This window comes from Achroia grisella, unplaced genomic scaffold (genome assembly GCF_030625045.1).
Source record: "Achroia grisella isolate CSIRO2021 unplaced genomic scaffold, CSIRO_AGI_Agris_v1 utg1240, whole genome shotgun sequence".
Classification (NCBI taxonomy): domain Eukaryota; kingdom Metazoa; phylum Arthropoda; class Insecta; order Lepidoptera; family Pyralidae; genus Achroia; species Achroia grisella.
The window spans coordinates 857593-884085 of record NW_026712603.1 but is presented as its reverse complement, the minus strand read 5'-3'; the positions used below and the strand labels follow the sequence as shown (position 1 = coordinate 884085).

At 33.4% G+C, this 26493-nt stretch overlaps 1 protein-coding gene across 2 annotated transcripts in view; it reads left to right on the top strand.

The window, feature by feature from the left end:
* LOC131854581 (uncharacterized) overlaps positions 1-26388 on the top strand; it is a 51435-nt gene extending 25047 nt beyond the window's left edge. For both annotated transcript variants that reach the window (XM_059205700.1, XM_059205699.1), the window contains 4 exons: positions 22287-22451; positions 22973-23064; positions 24051-24198; positions 25201-26388. In XM_059205700.1, coding sequence (XP_059061683.1) covers positions 22287-22451; positions 22973-23064; positions 24051-24198; positions 25201-25481 — 686 coding nt within the window. In that variant the 3' untranslated portion in view covers positions 25482-26388. The remainder of the gene's footprint in view (positions 1-22286; positions 22452-22972; positions 23065-24050; positions 24199-25200) is intronic.
* The last annotated feature ends 105 nt before the right edge of the window (positions 26389-26493 follow it).

Sequence of the window (26493 nt, the reverse complement as noted above, 5' to 3'; positions counted from 1 at the left end):
TTCGAAGGTGTAATACAAACATTATAATACATAATAACAGCTATTAAGAAAAAATGATTAAACAAATCCAATTAATGTTTATAATTATTCTATATCTAATATTTTAATAATATAATACATAATATATTGTTCATAGTTAAAAATATTGTATAATAAACTTACATATGTACAGCAACTACTTTAATTTTAATATCTGGAGATTCTGTTAACACATCCTAGAATGCACAATATTTTCAATAGGTTTTTTTACTGAAAAAAATATACTTATGCATGGCAACGTTCACTAGCACAAAGGACAGGCTTAATCTGTTATAACGAACCACACCTGTGTATTCTACGCAATGTAAAAGTAAAGCCTTGTTTAGATTTGCCGTTTTTATGTACCTGCAATGACAAAAAAAAGCTAACGGTTCAATTGGGGATAAATTGCATCCGTTATATATACTCGTAACTCCACGAACATCAAATCTCGAAATCATTCTGAACTGACATATCATAAGAGTCTGTAATAGACCTACATGATAAAGATATTTTGAATTTGAAACTCCTCCGATCGATCCCAATTCAATTCAAACGGGAATTATGACGGCCTGAGTCGAGGTTCGAACCCTTACCGGTGTCAGTGTTGCTAGACTAAAGTGGTATTCATCAGGCAGGAGTTGGTCATCAGCCGCTCCATAAGTATTTCTGAAGGTTTGGAATATATTCAGGTTAAAAACAATGTAATGGTATAATATTGATGGTGTTATAGAAATACCATATTGCTACCATGGCAGTATAAAATATTATTTTTGCGTCCACTTGAATCCATTTAGCCGTTCAAACTTAATTAAGTTACAAACATACTAACTTTCACAAAATTTTAGTAGGATTATTCTATCATTTTATTGCGTACCTTTATTTATTTAATGGTTTGTAAAATTTGCCATAAACCAATAAATAATTTCAAAGAAATTGCAGTACAACAGATTTCTTCATTGTGAATGCGAAAGAAATATCAAATAGTGAAGATACCGAATAATCATCATCAATATCATAGACTTGCCTTTATCATATCTTTAGAATTTCTCTGTATTTCTCATCTTCTTTTAAATTCTTTATTTAGAGCTTGGCGTATCTTGAATAAAATAACATTGCGACTATAAATTGACATGTAAGCTATCCTATTTTTCAAGTTGGATCAAATTGCATACAATGTGCAAATCAAATTTGCAATCGATTCAGTAGTTCAGGAGTCCATCACGGACAAACAACGTCACACTTAATTTTTATATAAAAATATGTTATTTCATTAAATGTAAATAATAACTAAATTAAATTTTGTTTAATCTAAAACATACCCTTATTTCTCATTAGCACTTAACATATTTGACACTAACGTGTGCGAATGTGGACATTTGCCATGTCACGAAACAGTATATCGTTTGTTGAATTAAGGACTGTGTTAAGGGTAAGTTATACTAATATCATTAATACGAACATGTCTGTCTGTTTGTTATTCTTAATTACTAAACTGATCGTACTTTTTTGCCACACACAACCACATTGTGGAATAATCTTCCAGCAATGGTATTTCCGAACCGATATTGAAACCTTCAAGTAAAGAACTTATTGATTCTAAAAGACCGGCAACGCACTTGCCTTTCCCCCGGTATTACGAATGCTCATGAGAGGTGGCGGTATGACTTACCATCGGGTGAGCCACAAGCTCATTTGTCCCCTATACTAAAAAAATCTTAAAGTAGTAGTGATGATAAATACTAATGATAAAAACTATAATGATGTAATTATTCCTCCTTCTTAACAACCCCACCCACCGCATCACATAAAAATTGACTATGTGCTGTTCATGTACTTAGTTTTTTTTTTTACTTGACTAACATACATATGAAAAAATAATATAAATATAAATTGTCTCTGACTAGTCAGGCATTGGCGACGACAATCTGCCACTGTAGCGCCGATATACCACCGCTAATGATTATCCCCTTTTCAAGACAACGTTAATCACATCCCACAATTATTTTTTTACTAGCTACTCGCCACGGCTTCGCACAGGTGTACATGTATTATATATATAAACCTTCCTCTTGAATCAGTCTATCTATTAAAAAAAACCGCTTCAAAAAGCTTCTTCTGAGAATAAAATAATGAAGAAAGAAAAAATACCACCTGAACTCTACCAGTTAATAACTAATACCTAAATAAAAAGTTCTGATATCAGTTTCTAAACTGAAGTTAATAGTCGTATTTAGACTCGATTGGAAATTCAACTGTTAATATTCAAATATCTTATACCGTTACATCGAGATTTGTTGTGGTAATAGCATTCCTAGATTATAACGTCATCCTAAAATCGTATGCAAAATGCACACGTATTCGTGCACTTACTATACGAATATCTCCTGTATATTTATATATATAAAGTAAGTAAGGAATGTGTATTTTTTTAATATATTTCCCGATATGATATATGCGCTATCTACTATAAGTTAAATCAACGGAGCAAACTTTATTAAGTCCAAGATGACTAGTCTCACACTACTTAGGTTTCACGGTTAAAAGGATGCTCATCAAACGGGTGTAATGTAATATAAATCTAGCAGAAAACGGGTTTTATAGACAAGAAAAATGATTTATTTATTTATTTTTATATTTTATTTACATTTTATAGTATATATAATAAAGGTTATACACACGGGGCGGAAATTCAGTCGTAATAGAGCCGAGTGTGTTTAATATAAACTCGGCTGTTGTACGACACTTTTCAACACACTTGAGAGGAAACAGAATAAAAATCATGATTTTATATTTTGTTCATTTGGATACTTTCCCGCCATTTTGCTTTTTTAAATCAGCGCTATGCCCACTGGCTGGCACCGCGGCGGTCAGTTCGAAATTTGAAAAATAGTAAATAGTGCGGTTGTGGAATATAACTTTACTATTTGCGTTTATAACTCACGCATGTTTTATGAGCTGATTTATATATCGAAAACCGGTGAAATAGCGAGTTGAAAGATTATTTTCATATTAACATGCAGGATTCTCATGGCCATACACTGACGACTATCCATAGAAAGCTAATTATGAAAGGGTTTGTTTGTTTTTTTTTACTATTTTTAACTTAATACGAAAACCATGGTACAGTGCTAGTATAAATATAAAAAAAGAATTAAAACACTCTGCCTTAAATAGGGCTGGTCTCATTAAGCGCATTGCGTTGTCCGTCAATTTCCTCAGTTCAACACCCGGTGCTGATAACTAAACGTGTTAAGTAATTACTTTGTTACTTAGTACCAGTCGTGGAATGTGATCGTAATAAGCGTCAATGGAACTTTTTACTTAATCGCTAAGTTCCACGGAAATGGTACGAGATATTGTTAAATACGTGTGATTTTGAAAGTGGTCACAACAATAAGTCGAGAGGTTGGTATGCATGCTTCCGATCACACGCGCCATGTATGTGAGAATGCAGATCCAAATAGATAAAGGAAGATATAATAATAATAATCTCAGGACAATTCGCACAGCGCCATCTAGACCTAAATTAAGCTATCTAAAGCTAGTGTTATGGGTCTAGTACCTATAACATATAACTGATACAAATACATAGATTTTTTTTTCGTAAATACATATATAGTATATTATACATAGAAAACACTCAGACCGATAGAAACAATCATGAATACAAATATTTGTGCCGTGCGAAGAATCGAACACAAGCGGTGAGCTAGACCGCTATACCACCGAGGTCTTCAATATTCAATATAAATTATAAAATTACAACTTTTTATTTTTAGTTAACTAAAAAAATGGGATAATGCTCAAAATACATAAAGGAGTGTCTAAATTATTTTACAACTTTTCAGTTAAATTAAAAGACGACGATGATCTGATTTGAATTAAGTTTGTATTTTCAATCTGTGTCACGTTTAAAATAATTTATATACATGGTGTAACGGAAAGGCTATACTATAACCAGCAGGTCACTCAACTTCGTTTACATAATAAACAAAATTACTCTTAAGTTACTCATAACATTAGCTATCTGCTATTGAAGTAAAGTTAAAGTCGGCCAGCTGTTTTAGAGATTATAAAGAACAGACCGACAGACAAGATTTTAGTAATTTTTTTTATGTATGTTCCGTATATAATAATAATAATAATTTTTATTTTACATCCAATATTTACAATTTGAATTGTTCCCTGGTACCTAAACTAAGTAGAAACTTGTATTTTAGGTACCTTAGATTAGGATTAGGTATATTTAGATGTACTATCGAATGTATTCAGTGAAAATCTGGTAATTACAAACAAGTACTGCATTTGTATGTATTATGGTATTTCATTGATTTGTATAGATCATAGATAAAAAAAAGTACTCGACCGTAATTTTAAATAGTAATCAGCTGTATTTAATCTTGGCTTGTTCTCTTACTATGTTAGTTTTCGTAATCTAAATTCTGATATGAAGTCTCAATATATTAAATTAGGAAATATTTAAATATTTTTACATGTATATCATAGTAATATGTAACTAAATATTCTATTAAGTGAACCATTATGCAAATTCAATTATAATAATAACAAATTAATGGATTCCTATTAGTTTCTCATTAATGTAATGACACATGTTTAGAGTCTAACAACGGAATGCTATATTGGCATTTTATAGCAATTCACTCGAGTTTCTTGCCAGTTATGCTCAATGAATCTGTATACTTAACTTAACGTTCATAAGTGGCTAAAATTACCTGCATAAATAAATTATCTTTGATTTCATTTGATTTGATTTCATATAACAAAAAAAGCTAATCTTAATAGAATATTCTTATCTAACAACATTTTTGATGCAGTCTGCAAGTTGATGTCATTCAAAATTAATCTTTAATACTTGCTGATAATAATTAAAATCACAGATGAGCTGCTTCATTTACAATATCACGTGGTTAACCAATTAGATCAACGCGATGCTAAAACAATGTCATTGTGAAAATATAACTATGGCAACACTCATTGTTTTCAAAGCATCCTTCGACGGGATCAATTGTTGATTTTACGGAGCGTGGAAAAGTTAATATGGACATGTCACAAGCGACAATTGGATATAACTTTAATTATAACGTTTTTAAATTTTACGGCCGTGGAAACGATGTTGTTAATTCGAGAAAAGTATTATTAAGTGTTTAGAATCATCGTCATTTCAGTCATTGTCATTGTGGAATACGTTCTCATTGTGCAGTTAACATTAGGTTGTTTTCTGATTATGTAGTACATGAAAAGCAACACGGACATTACGTCATCAAGATGCTCCTCATCCGTTGCTATATACAAACTCTATGTAGTCAATACATGTTTTATAATCAAATAAATAATATCTTACACTTTAAAGCGAAATACATTTTACAAACCAAGCTCCTTGGCGGTGGTAATAGGTTAGTCAGAAGTATGGAGACGTATTGTCATTACATAGTATAAAACAAAATCGCTGTCGCTGTCTGTCCGTCCCTATGTATGCTTAAATCTTTAAAACTACGCAACGGATTTTGAAGCGTTTTTTTTTTAATATATAGAATGATTCAAGAGTAAGATGTACACCCAGGCGAAGGGCGAGTAGCTAGTACAAAATATACCTCAATAATTCTTGACAAATAAATATTATTCTTATGTATTTAATGTACAACGACCTCAGTAGTCTATCAGTTTAGCACGCCGTCGTGCTTTAGATGGTCTCGCTTTCGATTCCTCGCACAGTACAAACAATTGTTTTCATTAGTATGATTGTTTGTTATATAGATCTGGGTATATTTTGTATGTTTATTATTTACAAAAAAAAAAGTAAGTATTTGTATCAGTTGTTAGTTGGTATGCTTAACTTGGGACTTATTATGACTATATTACTTATTCATGAATACGATTCTTTGGATTAGTCTGGATGTGTGTACGTATATTATGTATATATTTACAAAAATATATAAGTATCAGTTGTTTAGTATCCATAACATAATCTCTGCTTGTGGATAGATGGCGTTGTCTGGATTGTTCAGGAATGTTTTATTAATATTGTGGAATACAGGCCATTTATTTAGTCTATGATCTATTTTATAAGCTTCTTATTTCGAATACCAAAAGTCTATTCTAAATTGTCACTGCTTTCTATTGTTCCTATCGGTTTTCCTTCCTGGGTCTAGTTAGTAGTGTTTCTTTGTAATATATTAATAATACAATTCCCTGGTTTCCTTTATCGCCATTTATTGTATGTAGTAGTCAATTGGTATGAACAGTACATATTAGCTGCACCGACTTGGTACACAGGTGTTCATCGTATTGGAATTCATCGTGTACACCGTTAACCATATTGAGAAGTTTATTGTTGTAGACTATTGTATTAACTGCATTTGTATGGAAATGCATTGGTAAATCCGTTACAAGTCGCACCATATATGAATGTGAGGGAACAAAATAGAATCTTTTGTTATGATGCGTTTTATAAATGCTTGACTACATGGGCTATTCACGAATTTATTGTTCTGACTGGTCTAATGTTGTTAATAATATAATATTAACAACATTAAACGGGTAGATAAGGAGAAAAATATATAGTATTAATATATTTCGCTCCTTATAGTCGCTAGAGTTAATTAAAATTTGTTTTATTTTATTATTGGTATAATTTTCAAGAAGAGTATATTAAAGTTTCTCTTTGCCGACCCTAACAACGCGCAATTGACACCTATGGTGATCAGGCGCCCATAGACTACGGTAACTATTTATTATCAGTTAGGCGGTAAGTTTGCCACCCACGTGACACCATCTAGAAAAAAAACTATGCTGGTGACAATCAACATTTTTCTTTCTTAATGTATCTTTCTGTAGTATGACAAAATTAAACTATTGTACAATATTTTCCTCTTTGTTGGCAATAACTACGATGATTTCAACCTGATTATAAAGCGTAAAGTATGCCTTTACCTCTTTACCTTTGACTATTGCAGTGTAATCAGGTTTTAATAAAACATTAATTTGAGTCATAATTTTTCCTCTTGGCCGTTTTCCTTGTCCTTGCAACTGACACGACAGATTCCGTGCCTGCGACAACCAATGACTCATTCAATTATATAAATGTACTCATGTGATTACAGCTCTATCTTTCATGATCATCAATGCATCCATTCAGTTTATTGTGCATCAATGTCGGGTGTTCTTTTTATGTAAATGGAATGGCAGACAAGCTGTCCAGACCACCTGACGATAAGTGGTGACCGTCGCCTATATATATGAACAGAGCCACGTAAATAGATTCATGATGTAATAACAGTGGTCATGATGTTATGCTCGTGTGTTGTATGCTCATTCCATAGGACTAAGATACCCTGTAATTTCACTGTCGTCTATACATATAAATAAAATTGGAGTGTCTGTTTGTAATATTGAAATAACCGTTTTTACACGTTACATACATATGAATATAAATACGGTACATATACCAAAATAACATTTTTTACAATTTTTGACTGTTTGTTCCGGCTAATCTCTGAATGGCTGGAACGATTTTGATAGTACTTTTTTTGGTAGGTAGATGATGTAATAAGGAGTAACTTAGGCTACTTTTATTTTAGAAAAATAAAGTTAAATTCCACGTGGACGAAGTGGCGGGAACAGTTAGTATTAACATAAAAAGATTAACGTTTTAATCGAAATACAGGCTTATAAAGCAATCTGCTTGGCGACTGATTGTCTGTGGCACTGAGGTACGCAGACCACTTTCAAGTTTTAAAAGTCTATAGTAATCAATAGTAGTAGGGAAAAGTTTAGTTTGTTTCCCCGAACCCCGCATTTGCAGCAATTGAATTCTTGTGAAAAATATATAGGTTTACTTAACAGATAACAAACGAATATATAGAAATATAACATTTCTTGTAACTATTTACTTTTGATTTCTTTTTAATAATTTAGGGACTTTCGTCATGAAGCTCAAGACAGGTTACTTTATAAGTTGTTATTGAGTCCATACTTGCAATGTATAGAATAGAATATTATTATTGCTACTATAATATGTGTCCCATGACTGTGTATAGGGCGCTGGGGTCTGTGCAGCTAACCATGGTAGTAATTAAAGGCGCAATATGAAAGAGTAGCAGTATATTATTAAATATATGTCGTAATAAAACTATGTACGAATGTTCATGTAAATTTATAATATAAATATTTAAAAATAAGGAATTGTCGTGCCAGCCAGCGACCCGATTGTGAGAAATCCTGTACAATATAATTAACATATTATTGCATTGCGAGTGTTGATGGAAAATAGCAATTAGAGTGAGACGGTATTTTATAGCTTCCTAATCGATAATGCCATAAATATGTAGGTTTATTACGAAAATGTACGTAGTATTCGTGAGAAAATATAAAAATTATGTATGCTGAAAAATAAGTTCGTTTCACGTCTTACTAATATTATAAGCGCCAAAGTTTGTGAGTATGGATGGATGTTTCTCTTTCACGCGAAAACTACTCAACGGATTTCGATGCAACTTTGCAGTAATGTAGCTTATGTATAAGCTACATGTACTACTACACATAGGCAAATTTAAAAAGATATTATGTAAATTGGGTGAAATAAATGTCAAGAAATGTGATGCAGACGAAGATGCGCGGGTCAGCTAGTAATTTTTAATAAATCAATTGCGCACTAGGAATGACGTTAAAAAATATATATACTTCACCTACCTATGGATTAAGTAGGTAGCTGGACACATGGTCTGAAGAATAATAATCGGTTATCTAATCTTTTGATTGTGTCCAACCTAAGACGGATATTTCTCAAATGGCGATCCTTTAAAAGAAAATAAACTTTAGAACCTTGGATATATTCCTCAATACCTAGTACTATTATAAAGGCACTAATTAATTAGTTTGGTTGTTTGTTACTTTTTATCTTTCCTAATTGCTAAAGTGTTCATATTGAAATTTAGCATATATTGCACTAGTTACCCGCATCTACATCTGTTTTTTTTTTTAAATTAAAAATCGTCTGTATCCGTCATCACAATACCATCTATTATAGCCGTATAGTCGTGAAAATACAGGCAGATATAACTTTACAGTTATAACAATAGTATATTTTTAAAATAGAGATCCTGTAAAGGGATACTCGCGTGAAGATATAGATAGATCGGATAGAGAAGTAAGTACATAATCTATTTTTTGTTCTGATCAATCATCATCACCTAAACGAAGTCACGGAGAGTAGCAGGTAGCTAACCTTTAATGAAAACAATCATCCATTGGCGCTTAAATGTAACAGTGTAGTATAATACTAATACGGTATGAATCAATCATTTTATACTATAATTATATAGACAATGATTAATACGGTAGGCTCTTAAATACCATGATAGTAAGATGATTAGCACTGTTGTTCTGTACTTTATAATTATAATAACTATTAGTAATAACGTTGCTATTTTTTGTATATAGTATAATAATATATACTCAATATACAGTGGCAATATTAAATTCAGTTTAAACATAGGTAGAAAAACATTATAATAAAAAAACTCTTTATTGTGTACACAGATGAAAATATAAGAAAATACAGTGATTAGTAAAGAAATAACAAAAGGCGGTATTATCGCTAAAAGCAATCTCTTACAGACAACCTAGATGAGAGGACTTATGTACATAGAAGAGATTTATTTCAGCCAAGAATAATAGTGAAAGGATAATATTAATGACAATTGTAATGTTAAAAAATTACACTAACAATTTTGTCGTTTAGTTAACAGTTGTTACTGGATGAAGGTTGCTTGTTCACCCTACGAGCGTTCCGCACCAAATGTCTTCTGAAGTGTCCTCCAACTGCCATTATCTCCACTACATTTATTCCAGAAAGGTAGTCTCGGAAAGAAAATGGCGCTACTGATGCGTAATACAGTGGCGCCCTCGATCAACTTTCTTACGATAGTGGCGACAACCGACATTTCATTGCATTTATAAAACAATATTGATATAAAATCATGACAGAACTAACAAACTGACAGCCTCGGTCTAGCACATCGCTTTTCTTCCGATGGGGAATCGGAAGTAAAGCGGTGGGGAATGGGAATCGCGGGTTCGGACGGTGCAGCATTTGCATTCAGGAATATGATTGTTTGTATCAGTCTGGGTGTTTTCTATGTATATATATTATATATAAAATTCTCGTGTCACAGTTTTCGTTCCCTTAGTCCTCCGAAACGACTTGACCGATTCTCATGAAATTTTGTGAGCTTATTGAGTAGGTCTGAGAATCGGCCAACATCTATTTTTCATCCCCCTAAATGTTAGGGGTAGTCCACCCTTAAATTTTTTATTTTTATTTTTTAGACAAAATTTTTAGCTTCTATTTTTTTGTGATACAACATACAAAAATACATACAATCCTTATTTTTTTATAGCAATTTATATGGCAAAACAACGTTCGCCGGGACAGCTAGTTTTATATATTATTATATTTACAAAAGAAATCTAAGTATTTATATCAGTTGTCTAGTATCCATAACACAAGCTCTGCTTACCGTGGGACTACATGGCTCTGTGTTAATTGTTCAAGGTTATTTATTTACTTAAATTATAAAATTAACGGGTTAAAAAAAATTATAACCGTTAGAATGAAAGAAACTGCTCTATCTAACAACTGCTAATTACTAGCAATAAAATAGTGTAGTAAACAAGATTTTCTACCATATACATTCATTATTATATCTCATTAGACAGATACGTCTATATATGTGTTGGCGCCATTTTTTAAATTCCATGCATAATTGCAAGTAATGCAACGGAACATACAAGGAAACCATTTAGAATTCTGATCTGATATGTCGTATTATTGTTGATTTTTTTTTTTATTATCTTCACATGCGGCATATAATAAGTATAAGAAAGAAGAAACTATACTAACATTAGAATATTATAATAACATTACAATATTATAAATGTAAAAGTGTGCTTATGTGTTAGTTCATTTTTTACCTGTTTGCTTCTAAACAGCTGAACGGATCTTAATAAAATATTATAGATATTATATAAATAGACGTCAAGATAGACTGCATTATGAGAACATCACGTATTTTTTATCTAAATACATACCAAGTTATGAATATTAGTAATCTATGAGGCACACCAACTACCTTCATTATTCATTTTTGGTAGATTTTGTAAATATGTAATATTGCTCATTTTAAAAACAATGTAGTATTATGTATAATTTCTTATTATTCTAAAGACACTAGGCTTTATTATTACTAAAATATAGTTATTTTGACTTAACTATAGAATAGGATATAATTTATATACTATCTATCTAGCATACACAGCTATAAATATGGTTTCCAGTGCTAATTTTCAGCGCGTTATTAATTAATAAAAAAATCATCTATCTGTAAAAATGTGCAGGTACCAATCATGACCACAGTTTTTGACGTCACATCTATAGCTTGTAGATATCTATGGCAACGACAGGATGTAATAATGTAAATAATCAAATTAAACTACTCTGTGGTTGGCAGAATGATAGAGGAAAAGTAATAGGCTTGACTATGTGACTAACTTGATGGGTATTCCATATAACAAAATGCATAGATGCAATTGTTAATTAGAACACAATTCATGACTTGGCTGGTTTAGAAGTTAATATACATAGATAGATAATATATACGACATGTACTTTAATTCTTACAAATGACACAATATTATATTTATATAAATTTTTACAATTCATGGATTCATATATTGAAATAATATTAACATTATAGTTTGATGACGTGTGATCTGCAGCAATACGCAAGCTCAGTGTGGGAAGATTGTTCAGGGAACAAAACTCAGTTAATATGATAATACATGAAGATAACAACTCAGTTAAACACAATATATGTCAATATAAAAAGTGAAATAAGTTTTATAAATACTATAAATAGTATTTATAGAAACTTATTAACTTTCGGACAATTATTAACTTAACGATTGAGGCTATTTAAGTGCTTAAAGTATATATTCTATATTTATGAACTTTAGCACTTTGTTATATTAACATCATTGACAGTTGGAACTGTTCTGACATTTTTAACTGAACATTTTAAAACTATTTTCAAATGTGATAGTGTTTCAGAAATGTTTACATGTGACTGCACTAATGCACTAACATGCATACCTTTTACGACTTAATATATTCGAGTATATGTTTCTATAACTATAGTACTGTTTTTATGTAATTCGAATGTCAAACAAGTTAACGGCACTAACTAATGGTTTGCAGTAATTATTTTAACCTTAAAAATATGAACGCAAAAGTTTGTGAATAAATGTTTGTTACTCTTTCACGCAAAAACTACTGAACGGATTGTGATGAAACTTTAGAGTAATATAGCTTATTCATGAGAACACATAGGCTATAATTTTAAAAGTTATTATGTAAATTGGGCGAAATATAATGATAAATGTCATGTATGTGTGATGCAGACGGGTCAGCTAGTCTCCTATATACGTGAACAGCACTACGGACATTACGTAACCATGAGACTCTCGTATTACCACTCAAGCATTGAAATTTTTGTAAGACTAAGATAAATAATAAACCAGGACAATTCGCACAGCGCCATCTAGTCCCAAGCTAAGCAATGCTTGTGTTGTGGATATCTTATCCTGTAATTTCACTACCAAATCTGACTGCGAAGGTTGTATTCTTATATAATGTAACAAAGGAACATAATATTATAAAACACGATATATAGATAGAGATCAGGCATGAGTCATAACCATGGCGAGTTATCAAACGTGCAAAAATGTCGTCAGGACAGTACCGGTTGGATATGCAGATTGCAAATTTGCAGTAAGTTTTATTTCAATCGCTTTGTATAATACGTAGCCAGCTCGTTTTGTTAGCATAAACTGTTTTAGTGTCTTGGAAAATGAAGTTTTTCATCGTATTTTCTTTACGTGTATGTTTATTGATTTTTCCTATTAGTGTTTGAAGATTTTCTTGGTATTGATAGGCTTGGAATCACGTTGTCAATAATAGTGTTATTAGTGTTTTTTATCTAGTCAGGACACTTAGATTTACAGGATACTTTCAATCTACGTATAGTATATTATATGTTAAGCATCATCATTTGCTTTTTCCTTATTCCATTCATTTGGGGTCGGCGTAATCTGTTTTAGTCTCTCATTCATCTCTGTTCGCAGTCATCTCGTTATGTATTCCCTGGCTATATCATCTTTCACACAGTAGGTACATCCATTTCTTTTTCGGCCTTCCTCTGCCCTTATAACCAATATTGAAATGACAAAGATGAATAAAACAAATTTATGTATCATCTCATAAAAAATCATTTAAAGGAAACCTGAAATTATGCATGTTGCCACTTAAGATGATTGTCTATTATTATAGCAATTGGATGCACTTTTCAATGTCACATTATTGTTTGTCACGGTGGCGACTGTTACATGACATCATAGTATTGTTCTGTAAAATGCTATATTGTAGATGGAAAACTTGGGTACTTTAAATCTGTTATAAACCATGAGTTAAACTACAAGTACAATAGTAGTCTTGTTTTTAATGAGCACTTATATACTTACTAGCAGCCCCAGCCACGCGTTGTTGTGGCTAAGGTTCTTAAATATAATAATATTGCGCCTATAAATTGAGATGTAAGCTATCCTATCTTTCAAGTTTGATCAAATTGCACACAATATGCAAATCAAATTTGTAATCGGTTCAATAGTTTAGGGAGTACATCGTGGTCAAACAACGTGACACGTAATTTTTATGTATGAAAGAAGATTACGGGGCGATTTTTTTGTGATGTACGTAATGCCATGTAATCAAATGTTCATGCTTCCAAATCTAAATTCAAAATATCTTTACTCTTGTATAGGTCTATTACAGACTCTTATAAATGTTAAGGGTAGGACAGGTATACCTATAGAAGACGATGTTCCGTTTCTTACCCGTGGCACGTTAGTATTTGCCATTCCATTCTGTTTTTATATTCTATAAAATAACTGTTTCATATTGCGATATCTATACTAATACTATAAATTTAAAAGTAAATATGTCTTTTTGTTACCTTTTTACGATGAAACGGCTAATGAAACTTGAAATATAAATAGATTGGATCACGTAGACGATATCAGCTATATTTTATCTAAAAAAGAAAACAACGTCGCGGGTAATAGCTATCGAAGTTACATTCGTTAATACTTCAAGAATAATGTTTGCTTAATATTTATTACGTAATTTAACAGTAACAAGTTCATGTTATCAAATTTCTTCGAACAGATGTCACTGTCCTTCCGGTGTAAAGCCGCATTCTGAGAGTATTATATTAAATTGTCCTGTAGTCTTGCGTATAATAGTTTGCGACTGGGGTCGTTAATTTAGTTCGCAGCTCACTTAAGAAGTGTTCGCTCCCGACTCGAGTTGAGAAAGGTAGAATACTGGTCGACCTCGTCTAGACCTATAGATAATGGTGTGTTTGTTTCTTTTTTTAAATTTTATCAAACGGACTAAGCAGCGAAAGATCTTCAAATTAGTTCGCGTCGTTTTTGGGAGCGAACTTCTTCCGAACTAGTTCGTTTGCGAACTATTTCGGAAGAAGTTCGCTAGAAGACAAGCCTATTGTCCTGTAAAGAACCGGTGTGAAGTTAACCCAAGTCTCACAACATATGGCATGAAATATAATACCGAAGAATGTGGACTGTTAGGCGATATGAGGTATAACGTACGTTTTACATATTATAGGTTTATTCTGTTGGTACGTGACAAAGCAATATCTAAAATATTGCCATATAGGTAGCGAGGAAAGTTCTGTATTACCAGTCATGACTAGCTAATGTAATGAACTGTTTGCTTGAGGAGTTAGGAATCTGCAATACCAGTGTTATATGAAGCGAGTTATAATACTGAATGTTAATGATATGACAGAATAAAAGAAGCAAAACAAAAACCTTTGAGAAAAAATAATGAGCAGTGTCAAAATATTCTCTCCGTTCCACTGTAAGGGTGTAAAAATATAAATACATAAATTATATGACGTTTGCTAAAGAAATTATAAAAAAATTGAAACTTAACTTAAACTTTACTCTTTAGTCGTAACCAACAGACAGAGACTTTTTTGTATTTGACAATATTAAGTAGGAACACTCAGTACATTTGAGTTTAATATGGATGTTTCATATTTTTAAATAGGCCTATATTAAACATTCTATGCGGATAACGGTGTTTATAGCGTTCTATAAAAAAATGTGGCGAATGAAACGCTTGTTCGCTCACAAAAACCGTTCCCCACGACTTTGACAAACGGAACAAATAACTTTGTCCGCCCCCTGCCGTCAAGAGACGCGACTTATAAAAAATATAATAAAGACTTCATTTTTTTCGACTGTACTACGAGTCTCATTAGTGGCAGAATGTTTTGCTTCTCAAATTTCGCACGGGGCGTTCAGTTCGTCGACCGAGGCATGGATTGTGATGGATGGGTTTGTAGGTAACGCTGGTAGTGCATTGTCTTTTGTCTTATTGTATCAAACAGGTATTGTGGTAAGCGTTTTATGGTGTAGTAATGTTAATATGAATATACAGTTAACACTAATATATGTAAACACGAGCACCACAGCTTCGGCGGTCTAGTTGTTTAGCACACCGCTTACCTCCCGATAGTCGCGGGTTTGATTCCTCGCACGGTACTAACATTTGTACCGGTCATATCATAAGTATGATTGTTTGTACCGGTCTGGGTGGGTTTTCTATGTATATTATGTATGTATTTACAAAAAAAGTATCTATGTATTTATATCAGTTGTCTAGTACCTATAACACATGCTTTGCTTAGCTTGGTAGGTACTAGATGGCGCTGTGTGAATTGTACAGAGATATTATTATTATTATTATTTGGATAAATATCAATTGCTTTTTTCACTATAGTATTTTTTACTATTCACATAACGTTATCTAGTCACAAGTTAAGCTTAGCTTGTGTTATGGGTACCAGATAACTGATACAAATACATAAATATTTTTTTAAATACATATTATATATAGAAAACACCCAGATTTATATGTATATATTTCTGCCAATCTATGCCACAATAATAAAAATATCTATAAATATTGAATTGTATAAGCGACATTGTATTATTCTTTATTTTTCTGTAATTACATCTTAATGTCTAATATTAAATTGAACCGTCCAATTATCTCTGACCAGCGCGAAGGTTAACTGCGATCAGGCATTAAGTCTACCATGTGTACAATTTTGTATACAAAAGAATAAATAAATATCTATCATTTTCGAAATATAGTATATAATTCGAATTCAGCAGAGTAAACCACATGTTTGGCTATAACTATAGTCGACTATAAATACGAGTGTAACAATCACATAACTATTCAACATTGTATGATGTTCACAGTTTCAGCGTTGGTGTAATTAGGAGAACAATACTTAGATAGCTACGTAGCCACATATTCGGGTCAAATTTCAAGGCTAGCGTTTACATGTGCCAGGTCATTTGAATCCATTGAGGCTCGTCTGCTTAACTAATGGTCACATTAAATATAGTTTTAGTAATATTTATACATCATATTACAATGTCATGTTGTATGATTTAAAACCGACTTCAAAAGGAGAAGGTGCCCAATTAGATTACACTGAATTTTATGCGCAAAAAGAAATGCACTAGACATTTCTAATTGGGCTACTTCCCTTAGCTAGGGATCTTATTGGTCCCCTACCAATAAGATCCCTAGCTAAGGGAAGTGTCACATGAAGACATGATATCCGTAGTGCTTTTCATTTTGTTTACCATTCCAATTCCAAAAAAAATCCAATGTGCCAAACCCCGCGACCAAACAAACCTTGAGGGCTAGTGACTGATAACATTCAGTCGAGTAAATAGTATCTATAGTATGACTGCCTTGGTGATCTAGCGGTTTGACACACCGCGTTACTTCCGATGGTCGCGGATTCGATTCCTACGGGCACGGCCAAACACTTGTATTCATGAGTGTGATTGTTTGTTTGTTGATACAACATCCAGACTGATTTAGAGACAGATTACATCCAGACAGAATTAGAGTGTCTGTTTGTAATATTGAAATAACCGTTTTTTACTACATGCATATGAATATAAATATGGTACATACACCAAAATAACAGTTTTTACAATTTTTGTCTGTCTGTCTATTTGTTCCGGCTAATCTCAGAAATGCCTGAACCGATTTTTACGTGATTTTTTGGCACTCTACTCGACTTCGTACAGGTATACTAATGAAAATGAAACCGAACTACCACACCACCTAACCATAAATTCGCAATTGAGGTTTTTGTTTATGTAAACTTTTAACTTTTGACTTTATTCCGTACGAGTTTCTTTCATACAAACCTTAACCTCACAATTACAACCGGTTAAAATGTATACCACAATAAAAATTGAATTAACCAGATAGATACCAATATAAAGTGAGACTTGTACATTCCACAATAGATTTTTATTTACAAAGATATCATTACCATGTTCATAACATGTCGGCACTTTATAATTCGTTTATACATTTAAAATTTAGTTAAAGATCTATACCTGCCCAAGGAGTACAGAATCACTTACACTCTCAACTCCACTCCATAGTAACTAAAGAATTACATGAATGTACACAATTTGCATAAATAAATTCTTCTATTTTGAAGACTCGTTAGTTTTTTGTTCCAAGTGATGATACATTTAGTGTACTCGAACCTATTTACCGAGTTATGTGGCGGTTTGTGAAACGAAAGTGGCGTGAGTCAGTCCAGTCAGGCATCGCCTTTATGTCACTCACATGTCTAATTTGCGAAGTATATACAAAAGTTTTGTTCAGTGAAAAGTGAATTTCGGCAGTGAAATTAGAAAGGCATTGTTTGTACACGTGTGTTATACAATTGCTGAGATCGCTCTGCAACTGTGAAGTGGGAGTTTTGTGAGGAAAAACTTAGACAGTTTCATGGTTAGCTTAAAGTTGTTAGCGCAGAGGCAATACAGAGTATCCAGGTATAATAACTAAGTATTCGATATTCTGTAATGTCCTAACTTACCTCGTTCCATCAGGTAAGCCAATGTACTAATTATCTACCATGTATTTAAATTATACACTGGTATCAATAATATAATTATTACAATTTTCACAGCCTCAACACAGTTCACATAAATAGTTTAAGTAGGTACATACACAACACAATTTAGATTTGAAGAAAGAACAATAATAAGCCGTAGACAGATTTTTGTAAATATTTTTGTAGAAGAAGATAGATTTAAATTATAACAAAAGATTAGTTAGTAGCGAAGTAAAATGAGTGCATCATTTGCTGTAATTTGATTTGGTGAATAACACCAGGAAATTCTACAATCCATTGCAATTCTACAAAGAAAAATTATGTAACTATTTCTTCCGTGAATCAGCAATACCTACGTCACTTGATGTGTATTATCTGAAGTATAAGGTTCAGATTATGACGCAAAAGGCATTAGTTCTCAGAAATGACAGCGTAGGGGTGCCATGAGACAGTAATTCCTGTATTACCTCACTCCACTTGCACTAACTTATCATGGTACTTGTCAGATGTAAACGCAGTATACATAAAGTTTTCGGTTACATAGGTTTCCTCATAAAATAATTTCTGTCGTCCATTCTCATGAACTGACACTGCTTGATGAAACTGGTGTGTTCATTAATAAATAAGCAGCTGATTGAATTATTTTTGTTGACTGACATTATTTAATAGGATATGATCACCTTAATCACGCTTTAATGTTTTGATAGTATATGTACAGTCTCACCTGAAGAGTAAAAGCTTTTTTTTGTTCTTTGTCTATACAAAGTATATTCCGAATTAACTGATAGATTTGCCTTATTGTGTCCGCACTAACTAGACCTACATAAATTAATATATTTTAATTTAAAAATATATTGTCTAATTACATAGATAAGACTACTCAATTCTATTATTCAAACTATTATATATATACAACAAACAGTAAAATTATAGAAATTACAAGAAATATTTTGCAACTGTTAAGAAAGTGTTGTAGTAATATATTTTCACACAAGTAAGTGTAGCCGCAATGCTTTTAAATCGATTACATTGTGCCAACTTTTACTAAGTCCCCTGATTTCGAATTTGTGTGGATAAAGAAATATATTGTGACTCACCGTGTGAATTACAAGCCGTCTTTTATATTTCGGCTTTAAATGCTTTTAAGGGGGCGTCGAACATTTCAAGAATGGGTATTTTACACTTGTAGTGTTAATTCTGAAAGCCTTGACTGCCAGAGCAGTTAATACATCACTTTGTTCGTATATGTCTTGCCTCCAGCCACTTATTCCTCCGACGAGAGCAAAGGGAATAACTGCAGTTCAGTTGGAATGAAGACCTCCAAAAAAAAACGCCGATAAATAGTGATCTCGTAGTCAAATATTTTGTTTGACTCCAAAATGAATAAATTTTTATGATTTCTTTGGGAGTAATACAGGAAGACTTGGCACAGCTTTTTTTCTATTTAGCTTTTCATTTGTCAATTTTACTTAGGAGTCGTCTGATGACGACAGTTGAAATCAGCAAATATGTATTTTTCAAGTCCTTATTTTTAATAAGGATATACTAATAGTAAAAGTATATTTTAAAAAATTATTTACATTTAGTGTTATTAGCCATGCGGAAAAAGGGAATAAGTTTGTATAAAACAAAAACACTGCCAGCGTTACTACTTTATAACTAAAGACATAATCAAAAAGTAACGTGTGAACGTGCCCATACGGTTGGACTAATTTTAACACATAATTATATTACTTTCATAATTACTGTAGTATATATCGAGCAAGAATAATTGGCTTTGAATGTTCACTTACCTGTGTTAAACATAAATAACATCGCATGTGTGGTTTAAGATTAAATCGTGGTATTAGTTTTGACCGACATATGTGTATATCGATTTAAGAGTTGAATATTAAACATATGTGAACTAGCTTTTTCTCGCGGCTTCGCTCGCGTTAATTTATCCCTTTAGGGATGGAATTTATCAAAATCTCTTAGGGGATGGCTACATCATAGTAGCCCGATTGGTTTAAAATTGACGAAGTTTCATATAAACTTTCATCCCCTATTTTATCCCCTTGGGGGTAGAATTAATCAAAATCCTTTCTTAGCGGATGCCTACGTCATAACATCTACCTGCCAAATTTCTGCCTGATCCGTTCAGTGGTATGGGCTGTGCGTTGATAGATCACTATGTCAGTCACCTTTGAATTATATATATTTAGATGTGGATTTACAAATAATGATACTAATGAAAACCTACATTTTACAGATGTTTTATGTATAGCAATTGCGGCTTAAAAATAAATTAAAACACAAACACCGTCTATTAAAAATATCACATGTTAAAAATATCACATTATAGAAAAGAAAAGTAAATTCAGATAATTACACACAAATTGTTGTCTTTGTTAAATTGTTGGTAATGGAACAAATAATACATAGAAACAAACAACCATATTCATAAATACAAATGTTTGTACCATGCAAAGAATCGAACTAGCGACCATCGAGAGTAAAGCGACGTGCTAGACCGATTGCCACCGAGGCCGTGAAGTAATATGCAAATACAAATAATGGAAATGTATTTAAAAGGAAGTTATTAAGTTTTACTTCACTTTCATCACTGATAATGCAATCGTAATTAACTTTTAAAGTATTTAAGTATTTTACTGGTGCCGTAAAGTAACGCATAAACCTGTCAATATGTACATATGTAAATATTGTGTTATTTGGTGAGTAATGAATGACCATGCGACCTTACAATATTTAACCATTTCATGTAACTACCGTGTGTTTATGTATCAGACGATCTCTATTTATTAGTTCGGTTGGCCCATATCATGACATGCTCAATTAACATTTTTTATTACACCACAATGGCTGCGAACAATCATATGGCCCAACTGATGTTAAATGGTTACCGTAGCGTACTAGCTATTCATGTACATGAATGGATTTCACAATATGGTGGACTTATTTGTGTAATTATAAATATTATTGGATTGATTCACTAGGAAATTATAATAGAAATGTGATATAGATATAGATAATAATGTGTTTGTTATTTACTTTGCGAACTGCCTACACGACATTTTTTGTGACTGAAATTGCAATCTATTTGGCGACCCATCTAAGAGTTAATGGTTAAAGTAACCGTTGCTTATATACATGTACAGAACCACGGTAGTACCCTTCCGAATGATCCCCCGTCCAATTCAAACGAGGATCGAAATTACGACGACCTGAGTCGAGATTCGAACCTCGAAATTCGAAGTTTAAAGTTGTAATCAGGCAGAGGAGTTGATCTTCAGCCGCTTAATAAGTCCTTCTAGGAGTTTGGGGTGCCATCTGCACTAGCCTTCCATCGTTCGGTGCACTAGAAAAGCACCAGGACATTACTTTATAAGTGGCACCAAATATTGCCATTCCGGAAGGCCAACATGTCATGCCTCAGAATCCTGTAATTGAATACATCTCTTAAACCTAAACACATCTTACTAAGTAATCTATTAGTCTGTTGAAATAGAGAAGACAGTTACCCTTTGTTTTTCGAACTGTAATCTGAATATAATGTAATTTGGACTCTACTCTCAGCATTTAGCCTCCCATCGGAGCCAAGACTACTAAAATAGCCAGTCAAACTCTTCCCAGAAGCGCAGAAGCATTCTGTTGTTATCTTCAAAGGCTTCACGGAGCTACCTAACCGTTCCGAGGAATTGGAGAATTTGATTTTCGAACTATTCAGTTGTTGATGGCCATAATTAGCTGGTCTCTACAGCTTCACCAAAAAGGGAGGAGGTTGAAGGGTAGGGTAGGGTGCGAGTGCAGTTGGAACTCTAAACTCGCGGGAGGATTTATGTGTGCGGCTAAAGGCTAACTCCTGCCTGACGGATACGACTAGTCTGAGGGCTCCGCTAGGTGTTTGGATTTCGTTGCGGAAAACTGCTCGCGTATTCCCTAAACCCTCACAGAAGGTGAAGTGAAGGAACACCTTGGGGTTTTTAGCCGTTAAGAGTCCGGCAGTACCCGTATGCCTTCCTGGAGTGGGCGGGTATAAGGATTTTCTCCAAGAGAAAAAAGAATGGGTTCGAATCTCGGCTCAAGTGTAAACGACTCAGTACAAAGCCTACCTCGGTAAAAATGGAATGTAATTAATAAATAATGTTTCTATTACAGCGGCCGTGTATATAGCGGGTGTGGTCGCCGTCATAGGAGTGACAGTGCTGGGTGTGTTCTGCGTACTGTCAGTACTTCAATTAGCCATGATATCGTCAAAGGAGCGTGTTGGATTCAAGTACACGCACCTGGTGATGATGAAGCTGGCGCTCGCGTTGTTAGCCGGTAGGTTTTTTTTATTTTTATGGTCGCGGGTGCGTATGGGTATTACCTCATGGTACGTGCCTACATACATATGTCGTTGATGATTATAATATTGTTTACATATTATAAAATAAAGTCTCCCTCCATGTCTGTCTCTATGTTCGCAATAATCTCAATAATTAATGCATTTATTAACAAACTTGAAGTTTTATACATATGTATGGGGGGGGGGGGGGTGTTATTAATAAGGATAGTACCCCATTCCTAGCAACGCCGTCGCCCCTGGAAACCATTGTGGTCAATTTCTGGTAAATTCGCACGATGGCAAACTGATTTGACATCGTGTTCATGCTGTCATCCTTCACTGGTGCCCCGCCAGCTCAAGGTCCAGCATTCCATTATTATCATCAGGCCCGAAAAAACTCCATATGTATTTTTGGATTTATTCTTTCAAACTAAATACTAAATACCCTCAAAATGCGTTATGTGATTAAATTAGTATGAAAAATCCAAACTAAACAATGACGCTTTTATGTTTTCAGCTCTACTGTCCATAGCGGCAGCTGGCCTGTTCGCTGTCCAGGGCGATGACAGAGGATTCTACCTTACCAGAGGAGAAGCTTTTTATGTTCAGGTAATTTTTTTATGTAATTGAATGATAAGCTGACGGTCCGCCTGATAGCAAATGGCAATCGATATAGGCGACGGTTACAGGTATAACACCTGACAATAGCCCAAAACCACCAAAAAAATAATTGATATCCCTTATAATTATTTACTTTGAAATATATTACTATGCTCCACTTATTTACATCATTTTTCTTTTCCTTTCTGGTGTGTGTATGTGTATATGTATATGTATGTATATATGTATATGTATGTATATTATTGTATATATATGTCATTGCGACGCGTATTATTTATTGTACCTGTTTCCACCACTCCGCAATTCCTCTCAGTAACTCAAAGGTTGACTGGAAGAAATCCCTCTTCTGGTATAAGTCCGCCATTGTGTCCTTTTATTTATAATATTATTGTACAATAAAGTATTACAAACAAACAAACTATTTATATTGAAAATATCCTAATGTAACTTTGTTTGAGTTGACATAATTTGAGAAGTACAGTAATTTAGTTAATTATTACTTGTATGCGTCGCATTAAGAGTTCATAGTCGATTCTCTCTTCATGACTTCCTCTAACTTAAACGCTCCTTGAGCATGTGGCAGTTTATCTCGGTGGTCTAGCGGTGTAGCACACCGCTTTACTTCCGATGGTCGAGGGTTTGATTCCTCGCACGATACAACCATTTGTATTCATGAGTATGATTGTTTATCTGGGTATTTTCTATATAATAAGTATGTATTTACAAAAAAAAATGTTTATAACAGTTGTCTGTATCTATAACACAAGCTGCTTACCTTGGAACTAAATGGCGCTGGCTAAATATATCTAGAGATATTATTATTTATTTCAGTATGCAACCTTTGATGGGGTGTTAAATTTGACTTTTATTATTTGTCCGAATATAGGACAATCTTTTAATAGCTGTACCTGTGTTTGAACTGTTGTGGTGTGGTGGATAGATTGGTATTGATCATAATATTTATATATTTACAGATAGTATGCATAGTTATAAATGCACTACTGTTCATAATGTCACTGTACGACGCGTTGTTCTCGCGGCGAGTCGGCGGCGACCCAACCAACGCTGGTGACGCACCAGAGGGCACCACCATCAACAATCCTGGTTTCAAGGAAGGAAGAGGTGAGAAATATAAAAAAATCAATACAGTTCCTAGTTGCTCATTATAACATTAGCTATCTGCCATGTCCCGTTAAAATCAGTCCGTCCGTTTCAGAGATTAAAAAGACCAAACAGACAGACAACTTTTTTTATGTTAGTACTATATATGCTTTCAAATACATTTGAATGCACTGTTTATTTGAAATTACAAACAGACACTTAAATTTTATGTTTGTATACATGAAGTTTTCTAAAATATATATGATGTTTACTAACGCAAAAATTTTAATCTGTACCTAAGTTCCTATCAGCATATACAAATAGTCGAGTCATCCATCACCTTTGTTTAAAAGATGATCCTCTGTATGACTGTACATTTAATACTTATAAAATGATCCAGATTATACTGTTTACAAAGATGAGCTAACTGGTTTTTTTAAACTAATTTAAATTAGTTGAGCGTTGAACAAACTAAGCTGTAAAAGCCACTTTATGAAATAGGACTGTGTACTTATGACTTATCGCAATTGCATAAACATTGCGACGGTTACCGTTTATTTTTATTATCAGACGAGCCGTATGCTTGTTTGCTACCATCTTAGTAAAATTTTCAATTGTCCACTATGTTTCTAGTTCAATGTGGTTCAGTCTCATTAGTTTTATACCTAACCTTGGGTCTTTTACCTTCACTTTTATTCCTATATAAAAATGCAGATATCACTTCATCTTCTATTAGTGTAAATCTGCTCCTTATATAAACAGAATGGATCCCCTATCCAATTTAAACGGGGATCGAAATTACGACGTCCTGAGCCGAGGTTCGAATTCCTAGCGGTGCCCTCAGACTACAGTCGTATCCGTCAGGCGGAAGTTAGCCTTCAGCCGCTCCATAAGTCCTTCCGCGGATTTGTAATGCCAACTGCTCTCGCCCCCTATCGTCCGGTGAAGCTGTAAAGGCAGCTGTGGCCAATGCTTAGAGTAGTCCGGAAAAATAATACATAAATATAAAATATGATATTTCAGGAATCTCAATGACAGACGCGTCAGGGAAACCATACAGCACGAACGGCCACGGGAGCGTCGGCTCAGTCAACACCACCGCGACTACACTAACAGGCTTGTCAGACGCGAGCACCATCACCAGGTCACCACTCCGATCGTCGCTGAAGAAACCCAGGCCCCGAGAAGGAGAGCCAGGCGGGTTGGGCATCCAGAACCCTGGGTATTCCGGTCATTCGCCAACTCTTAACCGCAATGGGAGTCAGAAAAAGGTGCGCATTCAAACGCATAGTACTGAAGTATAATTTGTAGGTTAGATTAAGTTTGAAATGTGTCGGTTGTGGCTCTAAATATATGGATGGGTTGTGGTATACGGGATCATATTAAAAAGAATATCATTCCATAAATTTATCGTACCAATATCGCGTTCAGCAGAGAAACGAGCAGGCCGAAGTAGAGAATACGGTCGTAATTTTAGAAAAGTTTACAAAAAATACGTATTTCTGTTTTTTATTTTAAAAGGCACAATTATAACTCCAATTAAATGTTTGTATTATATATAATACATACCGTTTATTAATTATGAAATAATCAATAAACGGTAGGTATTTAAAAAGATATGACCCCAGTTTTAATGGGATGTGAACTACATACATTAACATTGCAGTAAAATCATGTATATCTTCACACGATATTATCACGGGGTATGAGCAAGAACTGCTAACCTCCAGGAAGTTGCAAAATACCTCTGTAGATCTGAGCAGTTCGTAATTTTATTAAATTGGATGATCCGTAATATGTTGCTGTATAATTTAAGATTTCTCTCAGTATTTTTAAGAAGAAGACTAAATAATATTATTCGACTGATTTCTTGCTTCTCCTATGAATCTCATTTGTTAGTCATCCAAACAATGCTCCTTTACCTCATTAGTCTTTGAGAGAACTCAAATTTATACTGCTGTGTTGATGTCTGTACAAAAGAAAATGTTTTTAAATTAGTTTATGAATATTAATACTGGAATCGTTTAGTGATTACTTATTAAAGTAATAATATTAAAAAAAAACAATCTTTTAAGTGGCGTCAGTTGTTTAGCGGATAATTCACTGCCTCTTGTTATAGTCGCAGGTTCAATTTTTGCACAATATATCTGGCTGGGTGTTTTTCTCTATATATTTTATATGTTTCTACTACCACCACCAGTGAGTTATTCACTTTCATTTATTCATTTTCAAACGTACAAATATTATAAAGTTGCAAAAATTAAACCAAACATACAAAAATTATACATTGGATCTCGCACTATGCGAACCTGTATC